Below are 16,969 nucleotides of genomic sequence, written 5' to 3' on the forward strand. Positions count from 1 at the left end.
TCACCTAGTGTATTTTTAAAGGAAATTTTAGGACTAAATGAGTCACTGTAATCAGACAGTTGGTAAGAAATAGAAAAATGAAGTAATTAAAAATAACGCATATTTTATGATAATAGAAAGACCAAAACAATGCAATGCCTCACTGCCAATTTCTTGTGTATTTTAACAGGAAATTTGCAAATTTGCCAAAGAAACACTTAAGAACAGTTGAAAACCCACAAAGAAAAAGGTAATTATAGAATAAACATGTCTAAAAAATTATTTTTTGTTTTGATTATTAATAAAGAAGAAGTATATTCATCTGATTTATGTATTTTTTATGCCATATTTTGAAGGGGTGGCACAGCCTCTCTTGCCACCCCTGTCTGCATCAATTATGATACCACTGACGTGCAATCTATATCTCATTAAAAATCAATATTATAAAAATGTTTTGGTGGATATCATCCACATATCTTTCCAAAAAAATAATAAAGATTTTTTTGTCAATTCTTTGATATTTTTTGCTTTACTGGGTTAAATGTTTTACATCAATTACAGCTTTGTTCAAATCAAAGAAAGAAACACACAGTCTGAAAAACCTAACATTATACATTTTTAGGATTTTATTCTCTATCAGCCATAAATAGACTGCACAATGAGTCTGTCCTTTCAAATTTGAATACAGTAATACATGCCTTTGTAGATATATATACTGGATATGCTGTCATCACAGAAAAGGGATGCTGTTTTTTCAAAATTAAAAAGCATACCTGTCACAGTGAACTTTCACTAATCAGATTTCTTTTTGGAATCACAAAGTAAACGGTGAGAGTGAAATAAATACAGAGTATTATGCTCAGAGCTGCGGATAATCACATAATTCAATAACCACGTGCGTCGTCCTGCATGTCATCACCTCCACGCTGAGACTTTCTCTGTGGCGAACATCTGCTGCACCCAACATCCTGTGCACAGAACTCATGAAGGTGTCTCCACCTGACATTCAGGAGTGCAAAAGTGATTTGTGTAAAATAAACAGGTCTTTGCTGACAGAAAACACACCTTTGTACTACACACAGAAACAGACCCATTCACACTCAAACATGGTGTGCACCTCGTTTAACACTTTCCTGATTTAAAATCGTTGAAACAATAAAGCTTATACATGAAATAAAAACACTCAACAGCCTGGTCGCTTTTCCACAAAGAAATACATTTCCAAAACTGTGCAGAGGACCTCCAGATAAATAATATAACTTTGAAATAAAAAACAATGACATCTTAAATAATCTTCATACAGTACCCACAAAACTCTCTGCAAACCACCAGAATTTGGCTCCACACATGCACAGACAAACATTCAGTGCCTTCAGTCAAGCTACGCTCAAGTGTTATGAGGCAGGATCAACAATTACACATGAAAAAGCCTAAAAGCAAACAGATTCAATGTAATAAAGAAAGGTACATAGAAGCAAAGAATTGGACAAACCACTGGACAACAAAGCAGGCAAAGCTATGATCAAACTGACAGATGTCCATTAGTCATGCCTGTTCTACTGCACATGAGTGATTATTCATTTCTAGGCTACAGATGTCAGCAGTTTTTAGATTATAGATAATATATCATTTTTAAAGACGGAATACACACAGTCTACGCAAAACACTATGGCAGCAGGTAAATTCAGTGCTGATATGATCAGGTTTCAGCTTTGTGACATCTTGATCACCTAATGAAAAGAAAAACATAACGTAGAACAGAATATGATGTCCTTTTTCTTTTTGAAAACCAATGTCTGAGTTGAGAGAGGCAGTGCAATGAAAGTGCTTCATCAATAAAAGCACCTTCTGTCTCCTAACCTTCAGGTGTGAATAGGCTAATGTGAACGACATTCATGTTTTTTGTTTTTTTTTTGGAACCGCTCTTCTACTGAATCAAAAACACGACATTCAGAACTGAATTGGAAAAACAACACAAAAGAATCTTTGGTCACAAAAAGGCAAAGAAAATTTGAAATAAATAAATAAATAAAACACTTGAACATGAAAAGAAATCATGAAACATCAGTCAGGGAAGGAAACTCATTTTTTTTTTGTGAACTACAAGCTCATCTTCCAGAACTAAAGCGGGAAGACTGTGGTAGCTCTCAGGTGCTGAAGTACACACCAGGATTGCATGTGGCAAATGCATAGGAGTAGCAGGGAGTTTAGCGGGGACTGTCTGGTGTGGAGGGGGAAGCATTTTATTTTATTCATTCCTCAGTCCTTGATCCTATTTTGTTCATAGCAGCATTGGGAGAGCTGGTGGAGTTGCTGCTGCAGGTCAAAGGGCTTTGACCTTTCTCTGTCGTTGTTCGTTTGCTCTACATGGACCTCTGTGTGCTGCTGGCTCCCTTTACAGCTGTTGGTTGGTGTGAAAAAGAGACAAAAATACATTATTTATAGTTATAGAAATGAAAAACATTCAGAATATTGTGGAATTTAAATGCAGACTGCAACCAATTCAAAACAATAGTAATCTACCTTCTAATGCTATGTTCACATTGCCTTTGGGTATGTGCATTCAAGCAGCCACTTTATCTGAAAAGTCTGTGAAAACACATGTGTATGCAGGCACCAGGCTTCTGCACTCAAAACTCTTGCATAAACACGTTGCTACTAAAGTTTCTACAACTGTTTTTGACCTCTTTGTACAAGACGCACGCCCCTTGAATGCCTGTTAAAAGTTACACCAGGTTGGAATTTGACCAATCAGACACTCAGATTCGGTTGTGACCATTGACTGTATAATCACTGGACATATCAATCATAATCCTCTTTTTTGTTCCAAATAGGAAGTACCCACTGGTTCCAAGAAGGTCAAAATCCCATAGACTTCTATTAAGAAAAGTTGTTTTTCAGTCATTTTATCTGTCGGAATAAAAATTCTCGCTCTGATATCTTCTTCTTAACATTTTCTTTCTAATAATGCTTTTTCTTTATCGCAAGTTATTCAAGTTATAAACTGACCAATCAGATGCCTCAGTAAAAGCATGTTGTGCCCGCTGGCCCCACTGCAAACATTTGATTGACAGCTTCTTCCAAGCAGCTTTCAGTGGGAAGGGTGTGGACTTCAAACAAGCTCCCTCATGATTGGTGACAGCAGTTCTTCTTAAAATATGGCTCAGACCGACTTGGACCAATCACTGTCGACGGGTTTCAAAATGGCGGCAGATGACCAGGAAGTGACGAGAAGGCTCTCGTCTGATTTCGCGAGGGCCGGAGGTAAGCCATTTTCTATGGGTGAGGTCAACACCTTGATATGTAATAATACTGTATATGTCAATGGCTGGGACATATGAATGACGCCCACTTTAATTTATGGAAGTGCCAATTAAATTATACATTAATAATATTGATTTGTGCCCAGACAGATTATATGACTCCAAGCCTAGAGCAAGATTTGAACCATTTCAACATTTTGCATCAATACTCTTCCAACTCTAGGTGGCAGACATGCGCTAGTAAACAATAGCAAAAGAAAAAGAATCTTCTTGAACGTGTGCCACATGCCCGGTGTGAACGTAGCATAACATACAGTACATCACAAAGGTGCCAAACAAATGCATAATTAAGAGTTTGTAAGGGTGTTGGGCATTTTATAAAGAAGTTCAGTTCAAACCTGTGTGAAGTCATGTTGGGTTGGAGGGAAATGAGAAGCCAAAGATTGGTCATTTAGGGAAGGTGTTGTCCTCTCAACCTCTGATCCGGTTGCTTCTTTATGACTCACTTTATCAGCAGTTTGTTGCCTCGATGATGGGAGGTCCTCACATTTATCAAATGACACCTAGATGAGCAAAAAAAGGGATTTGTTTATTTAATGGGCTTCTTATTTGATAATTTGCATACATGTGTTGTTGAGTTTCTTTTTATTCAAAAGATACTGGACACACATCACACAAAAACCAACAAGAACAAACACACCTCTGCGTGGTCCCCCTCACTCCTCACATTCCTGCTGCATCCGACATCTGATCCCTGAGCAACTCCTTCAAATGATTTCCCAGCATGCTCTTCTCCATTTGTAGAAACACATTTGCGAACAACTTTCCGGGTTACCTAAATAAGAAAATCTGATTGATATTGAGCTTACGTGAAGTACAGTTTACATTTAGATTTAGTTTTCAGCTATTTTATCAACCGCACACCAATGAACGTAATGGCAGCAAAGTGGAATGTATTAGAATTCATGCAGATTATAACATTACCTTTTTGACAACAGTGTGTCCATTTTCATTCTTGTAAGTCTCCTCTGTTACAGTGCGACTGGTGAGGCGGGGCATTTCATCACCCTGGAACACAATAACCAAACACAACATTTAGCCTTGAAGTTCAGCTCAAGATGTTATTCCTTACTGGCAAATCATGTTAGAAAGGTAAAAAGGAGGTTAGGGACACCAGAAACCAAACATTCTCTCAGGGTTATCTTGTTAAGTAAATCAATGAATAGGGCTCACAGCAGAAAAAACAAAAAAACAATCAAATCATCAGCCAAAGTTTCAGGTTACGACAAGAATACACTCCTTCTTGATGTCACAAATTTTCCTGAGACATTTATTAGTAAACACTTCGCGTGGTAAATCTTGTCTCATGCTTAAATGAAACCACTCTTCCCCAGGTACCTGAATGACAAATCTTCGCCGTACAATTCTGGCGGTCAAAAAAAATTCATCATCCGAACTGTCAGACATTGATCCAAGTTCTGCGTCGATCTCCTGACCAAGCGAAACAAACTGGTTCAGATGTAGAGTATATAACGCATAATTGCCAGGTTTTTGGTGCAACAAGCAAAACCATGAAAAAAACAACATGCTTTAATTGTTGTGCTTCAAATCAATAAAAAGTTTTTAATTGTGCTTGGAAAAAAAGAAGTAAAATGAACAAAATTTTGGTGACTGAGTGGGGTGACTTTAAACTTAAAGACATGCTAAGGTATATGTTGGAAACAACATTTGAGCGACAAGGAGTTTTAGATCCATTTGGTGTTGCTGGAGGGTTAGCAGCCATTTCTTCTTCAAACAAATGAGTTCAAAAAGCTCAGTTGGGGACAAATGTAGTTTTACAAGGTCTCATCTTACCCTCTTCAGAGATTTATTAGCGTCATAAGTTCCGGGTAGTTTTGATGCTTGGCGCATGGGGGTTTCTTCATCCGATGTCTCTGAAGGGTACGTTTCACTCTCCTCCAGTGGACCCTCATGAACCATGAAAGCATCTGCATAATCTTCACTTCCAGAAGTCAAGAGCACCTTCTGCCTTTGACTCTGGGCTGGACTTCTTTCATATTCATCTGGATCCGTCTCTGAGGAATCAGAGACCTTTTGTTTGCAGTCAAGGTACGACTCTGGGTCACTGTGATCCTCTTTGCACTCTGGATGGATGTGGGATCTGTCTTCAGAAGCTGATAAAGTCCCTGCATTTCCAAGTGGGATGCCATTTTCCTCATCAGAAGATGGGGAGGTCTTCTCAGTTTTTTGTTTAACAGAAATTGACTCCAAATCATGCCATTCATCCTCATCTACCAGAGTTTCATCTGAATGCTGCTTGCAGTTTCTTGGCTTGTCCTCATCTGAAGATATCTCCAAGCTTGCTGAGGATTGGTTTGACATCAGCTCCTCAAAGCTAAAATGTCTTGCAGTTGTGACTGTCTCAGGAGTCAACTCAGACAAAGACTGAGAGGAAAGGGTGTCAGTGGAAGTTCTATACCATAAATGCTGGTCTTGGATACTCTGCATAGATGTTTCATCAGTCCTAGAACTCCACAGTGATTCATTTTTCTCTTCCAATCTTTGGGAGGACTTGGAGTCCAAAAAAAATAATTCAAGGCTGTCTTTAAAAATACCAGAACTTAACTCAAAAGCTTTTCTTTTACCAGGAGTAACCGTGTCATCTGTTTCATCTTCTGCCATCTGTGCAGTGGATGATGTGCCGGCTCCTGGATCTTCCAGAAGAAATTTGCCTTCATGATCCGGAACATCTGATGAAGGTAGTTCATCTATCTCTGATCTAAACTCATATTTCATTCCCTTTAGATCTGACATGGGCTCAATGTTTCCAGGGGACCCAATCTTCATGGATGGTGAGTCTGGAGATTCCAGGGACAGGATGGTGAGTACATCTGAACTGTCTTGTGAGTCGGGGGCCGCTGAAGTTGGTTCGGCTAAGCCAGATTCGCCACCAGGACCAGACAGTAAAAAGTGTTCATCCTTTACCTGTGATATGGTGGTTGGAGTGGCAAACAAGGTGTCAGGTTGGGGTTTAGTTTGATCCAAGCAACCTGGAAGTTCTAACTCTATATTTGAAAGGGCTGATGTGTTTGCGTCAGGAACTGAGACCTCCATTTTAGTGGGGAAGCACTGAATTGGTTCTAATTGGATATTTTTTTCATTAGATGACTGTGAATGTACTGTCTTGGAGGATGCAGATGACATCTGAAAGAAATAATACAATAGAGAATGGGATGGGAAAACAAATTATGAATAGAAATAAATGTGGCGTCTTTTGTGATGAACTGAGATGATTCAAAACACAAAAATCACACAAACACTGTCCAGAATGAATGCAAGTCATGGTTATTAATTACCATGCACGGACAAGCGTTAAAAAAAAATTGAATCCATGGGAACTTAATGCAATTAGATGTGGGAAAAAAATAGAATCAAATGCAGATTTCATGTCAGAAATACCTGTACTTTCCATGAAAAAGGGACAAGTTAACCTCACCTAAACTGTTGTTGCAACTTAAATAGATAAAAAGCAAGAAACAAAATAAATCATGTTAGCAAATACGAAAAGTTAGAACCTATATGACAGAGTGAATCTACACAAGACAGTATTTTAGGTATTAAATAGCGATTTCACTGATTTTTATTTCATGACTCCAACTGAGACATCATATCAGAAAAGTCAGTGTTCTTAATTGTAAAGAATGTGGAAACACATGCTTAATAAACAGAAATGAGTAAAACAAGCACGAAACAAGTGTAACAAGTTTGCATTTTATGGGAATGAAAAATGTCGTAATGGAAGCTCAGACATTGGCGATATTGCAAAAAAAAAAAAAAAATAAAGAAAGATAAATAAAACGCTTTGCCCAAATGCAAACCTGCACTCCAAGGACGTGTGTAAGCTCCGCTGTTTATTGGCGGAAACCGGAAGAAACTGTTACTTTCACATCCCACACTCGTTAATGACTACTCTAAAAACAATGAAACCAACACTGCACTCAGTCACAAGCAAGAGCACATGCTGCCTTACCGGCACCATGGAGCCCTTCTTCTTTCATGTTATTGGTGTTTAATTGTTGTTCTTGGGAGGAATCAGGTTTCTTGTTTTTTTTTTTTTTCAAGCCAGACAACATGATAAAACCTGAATTTTTTTCCCGTTATATGGCATGTGACTCAGGGATGATTGATATTGTAGGATCTGGCATTGTCTACAGCTGGCCGTTTGTTAGAGACAGCCCTAAAAAGTATCCCTTGAATAGTTTTTAAAGGAGATTAGGATTATTTTACAGATATCCCAGTTCATGGTCAAGGTTTCTGACTTTTATGTTTTCCCCTTTCTTCCAGTCTATTCATAAAAACATATATTTTTAACTACAATGACCTCCAAAACTATGTGTGAAACATTAAAATTTCCCCAGGGATATTAGGAGGAAAAGGGGAATTTCAAGAATCTGAATTCCTGTGCACATTTGTTGTACATGTTGGAATTTATTTATCACTTGCTTAAACAAAAGTTACAACACATTTTTAATTTGACATTCACAAATTATGATTTTTTTTTATCTTATTTCAAGGCAACAGTCTATTTCGATACATGAACAGCTACTTTACTTAATAAAAATAATTCTGAGCTGGAGCAAAGGACAAGGCTGTTCAGTATGTTCTGGAACAGATTAGCTCTACAGACCAAAATTAAAATGAGCAGCATCTTAAATATTAAGTGAAAAAAATCAAATTGACCTCAACATATTTTTAAATGTATATCTCTAAACAAAATTTTATTTTTTCTATGGAATAAATTAGGAATTCATAAAAAAATAATAAAAAAAAATAAATAAAAAAAAAAACTACTGAAAAAAAATGGTGCACTTTGTTTAAACTTTCTTTGTTGAGATTGTCTCAGTTTTAATTTTCTTTAACAAAACATTTTAGAATTTGTTAAGACTGTTCCTATAATTATTTTACAAAAAGATTAGGGCAATAAGATTGACAAAAATGTCTTAACAAAATCACGTCTGCATTTTTTAATTAATGCAGAACATTAACACATTAAAATATTAGCATTGTGAAGGTTTAGAAATTTCCAAATGACACTGACATCTTCCTTTATAGACTGGATCAGATAAGTGTGACATAAAGATAGGCTTGCACTTGTTATGTGTCTTCTGAAGTGCAAAATATCTCTTGATAGAAAAAGAACTTAAAGAAAAAGAACACGGAAAAGGTATTGTATTATGATTTAGAGCAGGGATATCTTGGTTGTTTACTGTAGGACCTGCGTCATAAGTACAAAATCCCAAAGAGGGTGACCCACCCTTTTCGACTGGGTGTTGAGGAAAAGGATTGACTATAACTTCTTCAAAAGAAACACTTCTATTCTCATCAGCCATTATCTGTGGAGTAAAATCAGAATAAGCCTCAGTTGACAAAGACGACAAGGGGGTCAATGGCCTATTTTCAGAATACTCTAAATAGTAATTACAGTGATGGTCACGACTTGGGGCCACTGACATGTCTGTAGCCAAAGTGTGTTTTTCAACTGATGGTGTAGATTCAGGGGAGGATGCCCTGAAGTCCTCCAGCCAGTCCTTCAAGTGTGAAAAGTCTAAACTAGAAGCCACTGACTCTGGGGACAAAGCTCTACTACTAAATAACTGATCAAGTTCAAAATCTGACAAGACCGACTGAGGGGAGTCCGGTCTGATGTGATCAAAAAGACTTCCCAAACACAAATCTGTGCCTTCCCAGTCTGATAAAGTCGATTGTGGTGTGAATGACCGTAATTCTGTCTTGTCCATACTAGAGTCAACATGAGTACATGTGAACTGAGGAACAGGAGAGTCAGGAGAGAGAGGTCTGCATTCACTTTGGGAATCGGGGGAGTCTGGTCTAATGTCAGACAACCAACTCTCCAAGTAGGAGAGACTACACTGTGTCTGTGGTTGCATTGAAAGTGCTGAGCCCTCTTGAGGCTCCAATGAGTTTGTGCTAAGAACAGGCTCTGCATCCTTTTTAACAGTAGTTCTCTTTACAACCTCTGCATATGTCAAAGGTCTGTTAGTTAATATTTGTGGAGAAGTAGGCAAGGGTATTTTAAAGTGTTTGGAGTCCAAATCTGATGAAAGGGAATCTGGTGAATCTGCTCTGTTCACATTAAACATAGTGTGTAAAGAAAAGTCAAGATCAGCTTCATTTGACAAAGATGACAAGGGGGTCAATGGCCTATTTTCAGAATACTCTAAATAGTAATTACAGTGATGGTCACGACTTGGGGCCACTGACATGTCTGTAGCCAAAGTGTGTTTTTCAACTGATGGTGTAGATTCAGGGGAGGATGCCCTGAAGTCCTCCAGCCAGTCCTTCAAGTGTGAAAAGTCTAAACTAGAAGCCACTGACTCTGGGGACAAAGCTCTACTACTAAATAACTGATCAAGTTCAAAATCTGACAAGACCGACTGAGGGGAGTCCGGTCTGATGTGATCAAAAAGACTTCCCAAACACAAATCTGTGCCTTCCCAGTCTGATAAAGTCGATTGTGGTGTGAATGACCGTAATTCTGTCTTGTCCATACTAGAGTCAACATGAGTACATGTGAACTGAGGAACAGGAGAGTCAGGAGAGAGAGGTCTGCATTCACTTTGGGAATCGGGGGAGTCTGGTCTAATGTCAGACAACCAACTCTCCAAGTAGGAGAGACTACACTGTGTCTGTGGTTGCATTGAAAGTGCTGAGCCCTCTTGAGGCTCCAATGAGTTTGTGCTAAGAACAGGCTCTGCATCCTTTTTAACAGTAGTTCTCTTTACAACCTCTGCATATGTCAAAGGTCTGTTAGTTAATATTTGTGGAGAAGTAGGCAAGGGTATTTTAAAGTGTTTGGGGTCCAAATCTGATGAAAGGGAATCTGGTGAATCTGCTCTGTTCTCATTAAACATAGTGTGTAAAGAAAAGTCAAGATCAGCTTCATTTGACAAAGATGACAAGGGGGTCAATGGCCTATTTTCAGAATACTCCAAATAGTAATTACAGTGATGGTCACGACTTGGGGCCACTGACATGTCTGTAGCCAAAGTGTGTTTTTCAACTGATGGTGTAGATTCAGGGGAGGATGCCCTGAAGTCCTCCAGCCAGTCCTTCAAGTGTGAAAAGTCTAAACTAGAAGCCACTGACTCTGGGGACAAAGCTCTACTACTAAATAACTGATCAAGTTCAAAATCTGACAAGACCGACTGAGGGGAGTCCGGTCTGATGTGATCAAAAAGACTTCCCAAACACAAATCTGTGCCTTCCCAGTCTGATAAAGTCGATTGTGGTGTGAATGACCGTAATTCTGTCTTGTCCATACTAGAGTCAACATGAGTACATGTGAACTGAGGAACAGGAGAGTCAGGAGAGAGAGGTCTGCATTCACTTTGGGAATCGGGGGAGTCTGGTCTAATGTCAGACAACCAACTCTCCAAGTAGGAGAGACTACACTGTGTCTGTGGTTGCATTGAAAGTGCTGAGCCCTCTTGAGGCTCCAATGAGTTTGTGCTAAGAACAGGCTCTGCATCCTTTTTAACAGTAGTTCTCTTTACAACCTCTGCATATGTCAAAGGTCTGTTAGTTAATATTTGTGGAGAAGTAGGCAAGGGTATTCTAAAGTGTTTGGGGTCCAAATCTGATGAAAGGGAATCTGGTGAATCTGCTCTGTTCTCATTAAACATAGTGTGTAAAGAAAAGTCAAGATCAGCTTCAGTTGACAAAGATGACAAGGGGGTCAATGGCCTATTTTCAGAATACTCTAAATAGTAATTACAGTGATGGTCACGACTTGGGGCCACTGACATGTCTGTAGCCAAAGTGTGTTTTTCAACTGATGGTGTAGATTCGGGGGAGGATGCCCTGAAGTCCTCCAGCCAGTCCTTCAAGTGTGAAAAGTCTAAACTAGAAGCCACTGACTTTGGGGACAAAGCTCTACTACTAAATAACTGATCAAGTTCAAAATCTGACAAGACTGACTGAGGGGAGTCCGGTCTGATGTGATCAAAAAGACTTCCCAAACACAAATCTGTGCCTTCCCAGTCTGATAAAGTCGATTGTGGTGTGAATGACCGTAATTCTGTCTTGTCCATACTAGAGTCAACATGAGTACATGTGAACTGAGGAACAGGAGAGTCAGGAGAGAGAGGTCTGCATTCACTTTGGGAATCGAGGGAGTCTGGTCTAATGTCAGACAACCAACTCTCCATGTATGAATGACTGCACTGTGTTTGTGATTGGGAAAGTGCTAACTGTGTGAAAGATTGGCAAAGTGTATTCTCTGTATACAGATCTCTCTCTTCCTCTAATGGTGGGATGTTGTTAACTGTCTTTTCTTTTTTCTCATTAACAAAGCCCTTCACAACTTGTGCGTATGTTAGTTGTCTGTTGGCAGACAGCGGGAAATATGAAGGTACTATTCTTTCTGACCATTTAGTGTCATGACTTGAAATGTATGTATGTGGCTTGGTGTCACACTTTTGTAATGCAGTTTTTTTAACTTCAGGATAGGAATAGGTGCTCACATTGCTGCCTTCATCAATTTGTACTGTATTTTCATTTGACTTTAATTTACTTTCATATGGAAATTCTAATGAATATTTTTTTCTCTCTACCAGGTTAAAAACAATAGGTTTTGTAAGTAGTTCATGCGAAGTGGGGTGTGTTTCCTTTTTCTGCTGAGACTTCATATCTGAATGTAGGTTTCTATTGATTGATTCCTTCATGGTATCGAATGATGTTTCTTTGTCTTTCAAGTGATTTTTTTCTGTGGATTCTAAATCAGTATCCCGCACCTCTGAAAAGATAACTCTTGAAGCCTGTGGTTCCAACTTTGAATACCAGTAACTAAGATAAGATGTCATAGGGTCATCATCTGGTTTATAGATATCAGGTGGATTCAAATGAAATTCCCTATTCTTCTCGTTATCACCAGCTGAATCTTCACTGTGGATAACATTTGATTCTCTAAAATCATTAGTTACATGATGTGTCAATGAATCTAGTTTATTTTTACTCTTTTCACCTGAAAAGCTATCAATAGATGATCGAGTGTTTATGCATCTTTCCATGCAAACATATTCTTGACACTTATTGTACGAATCAGAAAAATCTGGTACAAGATTTTCTTCCGGTATGAGATATTCCTGAAAAAGAGAAACACTGCAACCAGAATATTTAGGATCTTTCTTCGAAGTGTTATATGGAGGTATAACTTGATTTAAAAGCATGGAATCATGGATTGGTGGTGAATAGGTTGGATCTTCCCCAGAGTATTGCAAAAAATAATCACAGTACTGGCGCCTCAGTTGGGCCCGTGAAGATTCTGAGTACAAGAGTTCAAGAAAGGAAAAACTGCACTGAGAACTTTGAGATTCTGGGGAGAAGGGTCTGGATTCCCTCTCTAAACCACCAACAGATGTTTCCAGGTCTGGTGAAGTTGTTGTTCTATCAAGAATAACCCCAGAATTTTTTTCATAATTTGTAAACTCAAATGAGAGGGGTGAAAAGTCTCGCCACTCCCTTTTTATGTTTTTGTCAGGTACATCTACATTCAGATCTTTTTGACTAAAAAGTTTATTTTCACAAATATGCAGTTCATCATTCTGTGGGAATGTTGTTGAGACCTGTTGATCTGCCATTGTATCAGGTGCACAATTATCTTCTAATGCACTGGAAAAGTCAGAAAATAAAGCTCTCTCAGCTCTTTGTTTGGTCTGAAATGAATCAGGAGTTGTGGTTTGATAATCACCAGTGGTCATGACACATTCAGGAGACAATTGACCAGATACTTTACTATTTTGTGGCCATTCATTTGCAGGAAAAAAGCGCTTTTCACGAACAGGCAGAAATGAACCCCTCTGTTTTTCTGATGCCAAGAAGTCAGGGGTCAAGGCGCTATACTCAGGCAGAGTAGAAATTGATTTGACACACTCAATACCTGGATTATGACCACATTTGTAGTTTGAATTTGCTGAGTCACAAGCCATACAAACATGGCTGCTGTATTCATGCCTGTTGGGCAAAATTGTCTCTGTTGGCTCTAATTTCTTAGGTTTTATCAAGCTGTATTGTGCTGGCAGATTCATGGGTATTGTTTGCTCTGTGTCATCGTCATCGTCAATGAAGGGTATCCTTTTCCTATTTCCATCATTTTTCAGTAGAGATTTTGAGTTTTCCTTTTTTCCCATCTTGACAGCTTTTAATCCCATTCCCACACCAGGAGTATGTGGGATGTGATCCTTCAGTCCTTTTTTGTGGAATCGAGCTTTGCCTTCATCAGTGCTCCTCTGAGTGAGCATGCTATTTTGGGCAACATGTGTGTCACCTTCCGTCAAGGGCAAATCAGGTTCATGGTAATGTGATTTCAAGCACGATGGGCTAAGTTTAGATATCTTTTTTACAATTCTGCTGGCTGCTGCTGGTCTCCCCAGATGAGGCGTGCAGCTGAACCCATCAGAAAGCTCACTGAAGTCAGTTTCTGCTTTTTCTGACTCAGACAGGCTGACACTAAAGTCTCTGATGGATATGGATGAGTCACACAACTGGCTTTGGTCATCCTGACAAACATTTAATTTCCAAGGTATTGTTTGACTGCAGCCACTTTTGCGTAGAGGACCACCCTGGGGAGACTTGATGAAATGACCTTCAACATTGCTGAAAACTTGCTGGAGGTTTACTTGGGGCTCAGATATCTGTCTTGCTTTGCTTCTCAGTGATGCTTCTTTTATAATGGGAAGCGTACTCACTTGCTCATCTGAGGAGTTGTAACTTGCATGTTCTTTTGATGTGACATCTTCAGGAATCCATAGGTTGGGGCTCAATTCCCTGCAGAAAAAACAATCTTTAGAATACTGAACATTGATACATAGCAAATACTCATAAAAAATGAAAAATAAATCTAAAAAAATATTTTGTGCATTCATGAGCATTGGTTTATTACAAGTTAAATTTTATTTTTTAGGAGAAATTACAAACTAGAAATAAACGGGAAAAAAATTAAGTGATCCATCACTATATCGCAGTTTATCTTTCATTGTCTTGCTGTTTGCTTATTTTTTGGTGCAATTTTGCATGTGTTTTTAAAATAGCAGACAGTGTTCTCCGTCCCTATTGGCTGCAGAATATTGTTGATCACCCTCTTCCGTGCCATCTCTCCTGTACAGAATATTTTCAGCTCACCAAAGCTATTTGGTCTTTGATTACAAGCAGATTGTGTGTCCTTTTTGAAATTTTTGACTTATTTTTCTATTTCAGATCAATTGAGGTTACGTTCTTTATGATGTGAACATAGAGAACTTTAAAAACTGTTAAAACCAGAAGGATGGTTGTCAATCAGACAACAGTAGAATGAATAACCTTAGACTATAGACAGAAATGGACCTTTTAATTTGACATCTTTACCGTATCTGTAAATTGGTTCATCTGTCAGAAGGACACCGACTTTGACCAAGTAAAATAAATTCAAAGTAAAAATAAAATAAATAAATCAAATATTGAAGATGATTAAAGTAAGTGGTTTTTAATCATATAACTCCACTATGTTCCCAAAATGATATTTAAATGAATGATTCCTGATGATGATCACATATGTAGTTTGTAACAATAATTTCTTAAATTATATTGTTTTATTTTGATATTTTTTTCTAAGGATAAATAATCTAAAACATATTGTTGATAATTGATCTGCATATTTTATGATGATTTTTGTAATATCCTTACATCTATATACATAATCATCATTCACTTCATCTTTGTCATGTGATTTGTTGATACTTGTAGATTTTTTAATGACCTGAATCTATGTTGGTTAAGTAATAAGTGATCTGAAGTTCAGAACCAGATAATGATATTTCAGGTAAAGAAAATAAAAAATGAAAGACTGAGTGAAGCAAAGCAGGGGCGGGATTAAATAAATTCACTTCCTTCCAATCCCTTTCAAGCAATCTAATCAATTCTTTTCCGCAAGTTAATATTTATTTGTTTCATTGTGTCACAAACTATAATCAAAAGGGGTAATATGCTTATTAATGATAAGAGCAATAATTTAATTATTTACTAGTGCATGTGTATGTATGTGTGTTTTCCAATTAATTTGATCACTAATTATCCTGTGTCTTATATCTTTTTCTGTAGATATTAATTTCCGTTGTGTCTTCTTTCTTCTTTCTTTTTGATTTGATGCTTTAAATATACCATTTCCAAATCCAAACTCAAAATTAATTCTAATAAAGGATTTACTGTGTGATTTCAACGTCCTCTAGTAGGTCTCCATGCATGCTCTCTGAGTGGACTTGTCCCGTTGGCTCTGCCCACGAAGGAATATCCAGCAAAGAAGCAACTGATAGATCCTCCTCAGAAACAGCTGGTGGCGGTCTACCATCAGACTCAATCCTTCTCACAATTCTTGGGCTGTCAGTGTCCTGTTGCACTGAAGACAAAGCGACTGACACTGAAGAAAAAAAAGAAAAAGAAAAGAATGTGATGGAAGTTCAACATACTGGTGTTTAAAAGCCAGAGTTATTACCTTCACTATGATCTAGGGTCTTCTCTATTTCTGCATAGGTTCTAGATGTTTGTTCTTGAACAGACTTGTTCATCTGGGTTTCAATGAGATGGACAATGTCCATGCGGTTGATCTTGGTCAGCCTCCTAATCAGACAGTCCTCTGCAAAAATGAAACATAAATTAAATGAAAACAACAAAGCATTATACTATGCAATAAAATATTGTATGCAGTATTATACATTGTAGAATTATATTAGCATGAATGTTGTTTGTGTTAAAAAGGTACAATATTCTGTACCTTGAAAACAGCCCTAATAGTAAATAATAGACACACACACACATACGTGAAGTGAACAATAAGGTAAAATTCACTAAAAAGGCAGTTTTAAGCAATACGGATTGACCAATCAATATCTTTCAAATGCAGTTGAAGGTATCTATACTAATATAGATGTTCTGCATAGGCATGGACACGAAGATAAATCTGTCAAAATAACTAAGAAAGTACCTGTGGCATGCTTGCCTTCCCGTTCAACCCAACGCTGCAGTAATGCATGACTCTGTTCTTGAAGAGAATTTGGATTTTGTGTTCTCACAAGTTGAATATCCTCTTCACTGAATTCCAGCTCTTTTGCGAGTTCTGGATGATATATTTAAAAGCAAAGCAGAGTGTTAAATTTGTTATTTTTCCTGAGAATAAACCAACTGTTTCCACAGTTGTACTGTTAAGAAAACAGTAAAAGTAAAAAAATAACTGGAGCTACTAGTTCAGCATTAAATACATTAAACATCAAACATTCAGCGTAATTTAACATCAAATAACTTAGTTACTAAGAACTTACCAGTCCAACTGAAGCCAAGAAGGTCTGCAATGATTGCTAAAGTCTCCTCCTTCCTATCAGCATCATCCTGCCAATCAACTAAAAAATCCCATCATACATAAAATGTCAATTTTTACATTGTGCTCCTATGTTATTGTCAGTATACACCATTTTGGATAATGTTTAAAAGATAAACATGTAAAATATACAGAAGTCCATTTAAAATTGCAATTTTCCAGATAATCTGTGGAGTGGGTGTTAAACTAAACATGGTTTTATGATAATGGCTATGGATGATAACCAAAAAGTTTGACTGAAAGGTGTTTATTAATCTGTGGACAAGTACTCAATGTCTTTCATAGGTGCAATAGAATTTTTAAT

At 37.7% G+C, this 16,969-nt stretch overlaps 1 protein-coding gene across 13 annotated transcripts in view; it reads right to left on the reverse strand.

The window, feature by feature from the left end:
- Positions 1–582: 582 nt before the first annotated feature.
- The window catches only part of ank2a (ankyrin 2a, neuronal), a 63,480-nt gene continuing 47,093 nt past the window's right edge, over positions 583–16,969 (reverse strand). For 11 of the 13 annotated variants that reach the window (XM_036213053.1, XM_036213035.1, XM_036213057.1 and 8 more), the window contains 11 exons: positions 16,610–16,687; positions 16,276–16,407; positions 15,787–15,927; positions 15,501–15,711; positions 14,009–14,087; positions 5,097–6,446; positions 4,641–4,733; positions 4,227–4,310; positions 3,943–4,077; positions 3,641–3,805; positions 583–2,380 (listed from right to left, as the gene is read on the reverse strand). In XM_036213053.1, coding sequence (XP_036068946.1) covers positions 2,375–2,380; positions 3,641–3,805; positions 3,943–4,077; positions 4,227–4,310; positions 4,641–4,733; positions 5,097–6,446; positions 14,009–14,087; positions 15,501–15,711; positions 15,787–15,927; positions 16,276–16,407; positions 16,610–16,687 — 2,474 coding nt within the window. In that variant the 3' untranslated portion in view covers positions 583–2,374. The remainder of the gene's footprint in view (positions 2,381–3,640; positions 3,806–3,942; positions 4,078–4,226; positions 4,311–4,640; positions 4,734–5,096; positions 6,447–14,008; positions 14,088–15,500; positions 15,712–15,786; positions 15,928–16,275; positions 16,408–16,609; positions 16,688–16,969) is intronic. The other 2 variants (XM_036213039.1, XM_036213046.1) reach the window with 2 other exon arrangements.

This window comes from Oryzias melastigma, linkage group LG1 (genome assembly GCF_002922805.2).
Source record: "Oryzias melastigma strain HK-1 linkage group LG1, ASM292280v2, whole genome shotgun sequence".
NCBI lineage: Eukaryota > Metazoa > Chordata > Actinopteri > Beloniformes > Adrianichthyidae > Oryzias > Oryzias melastigma.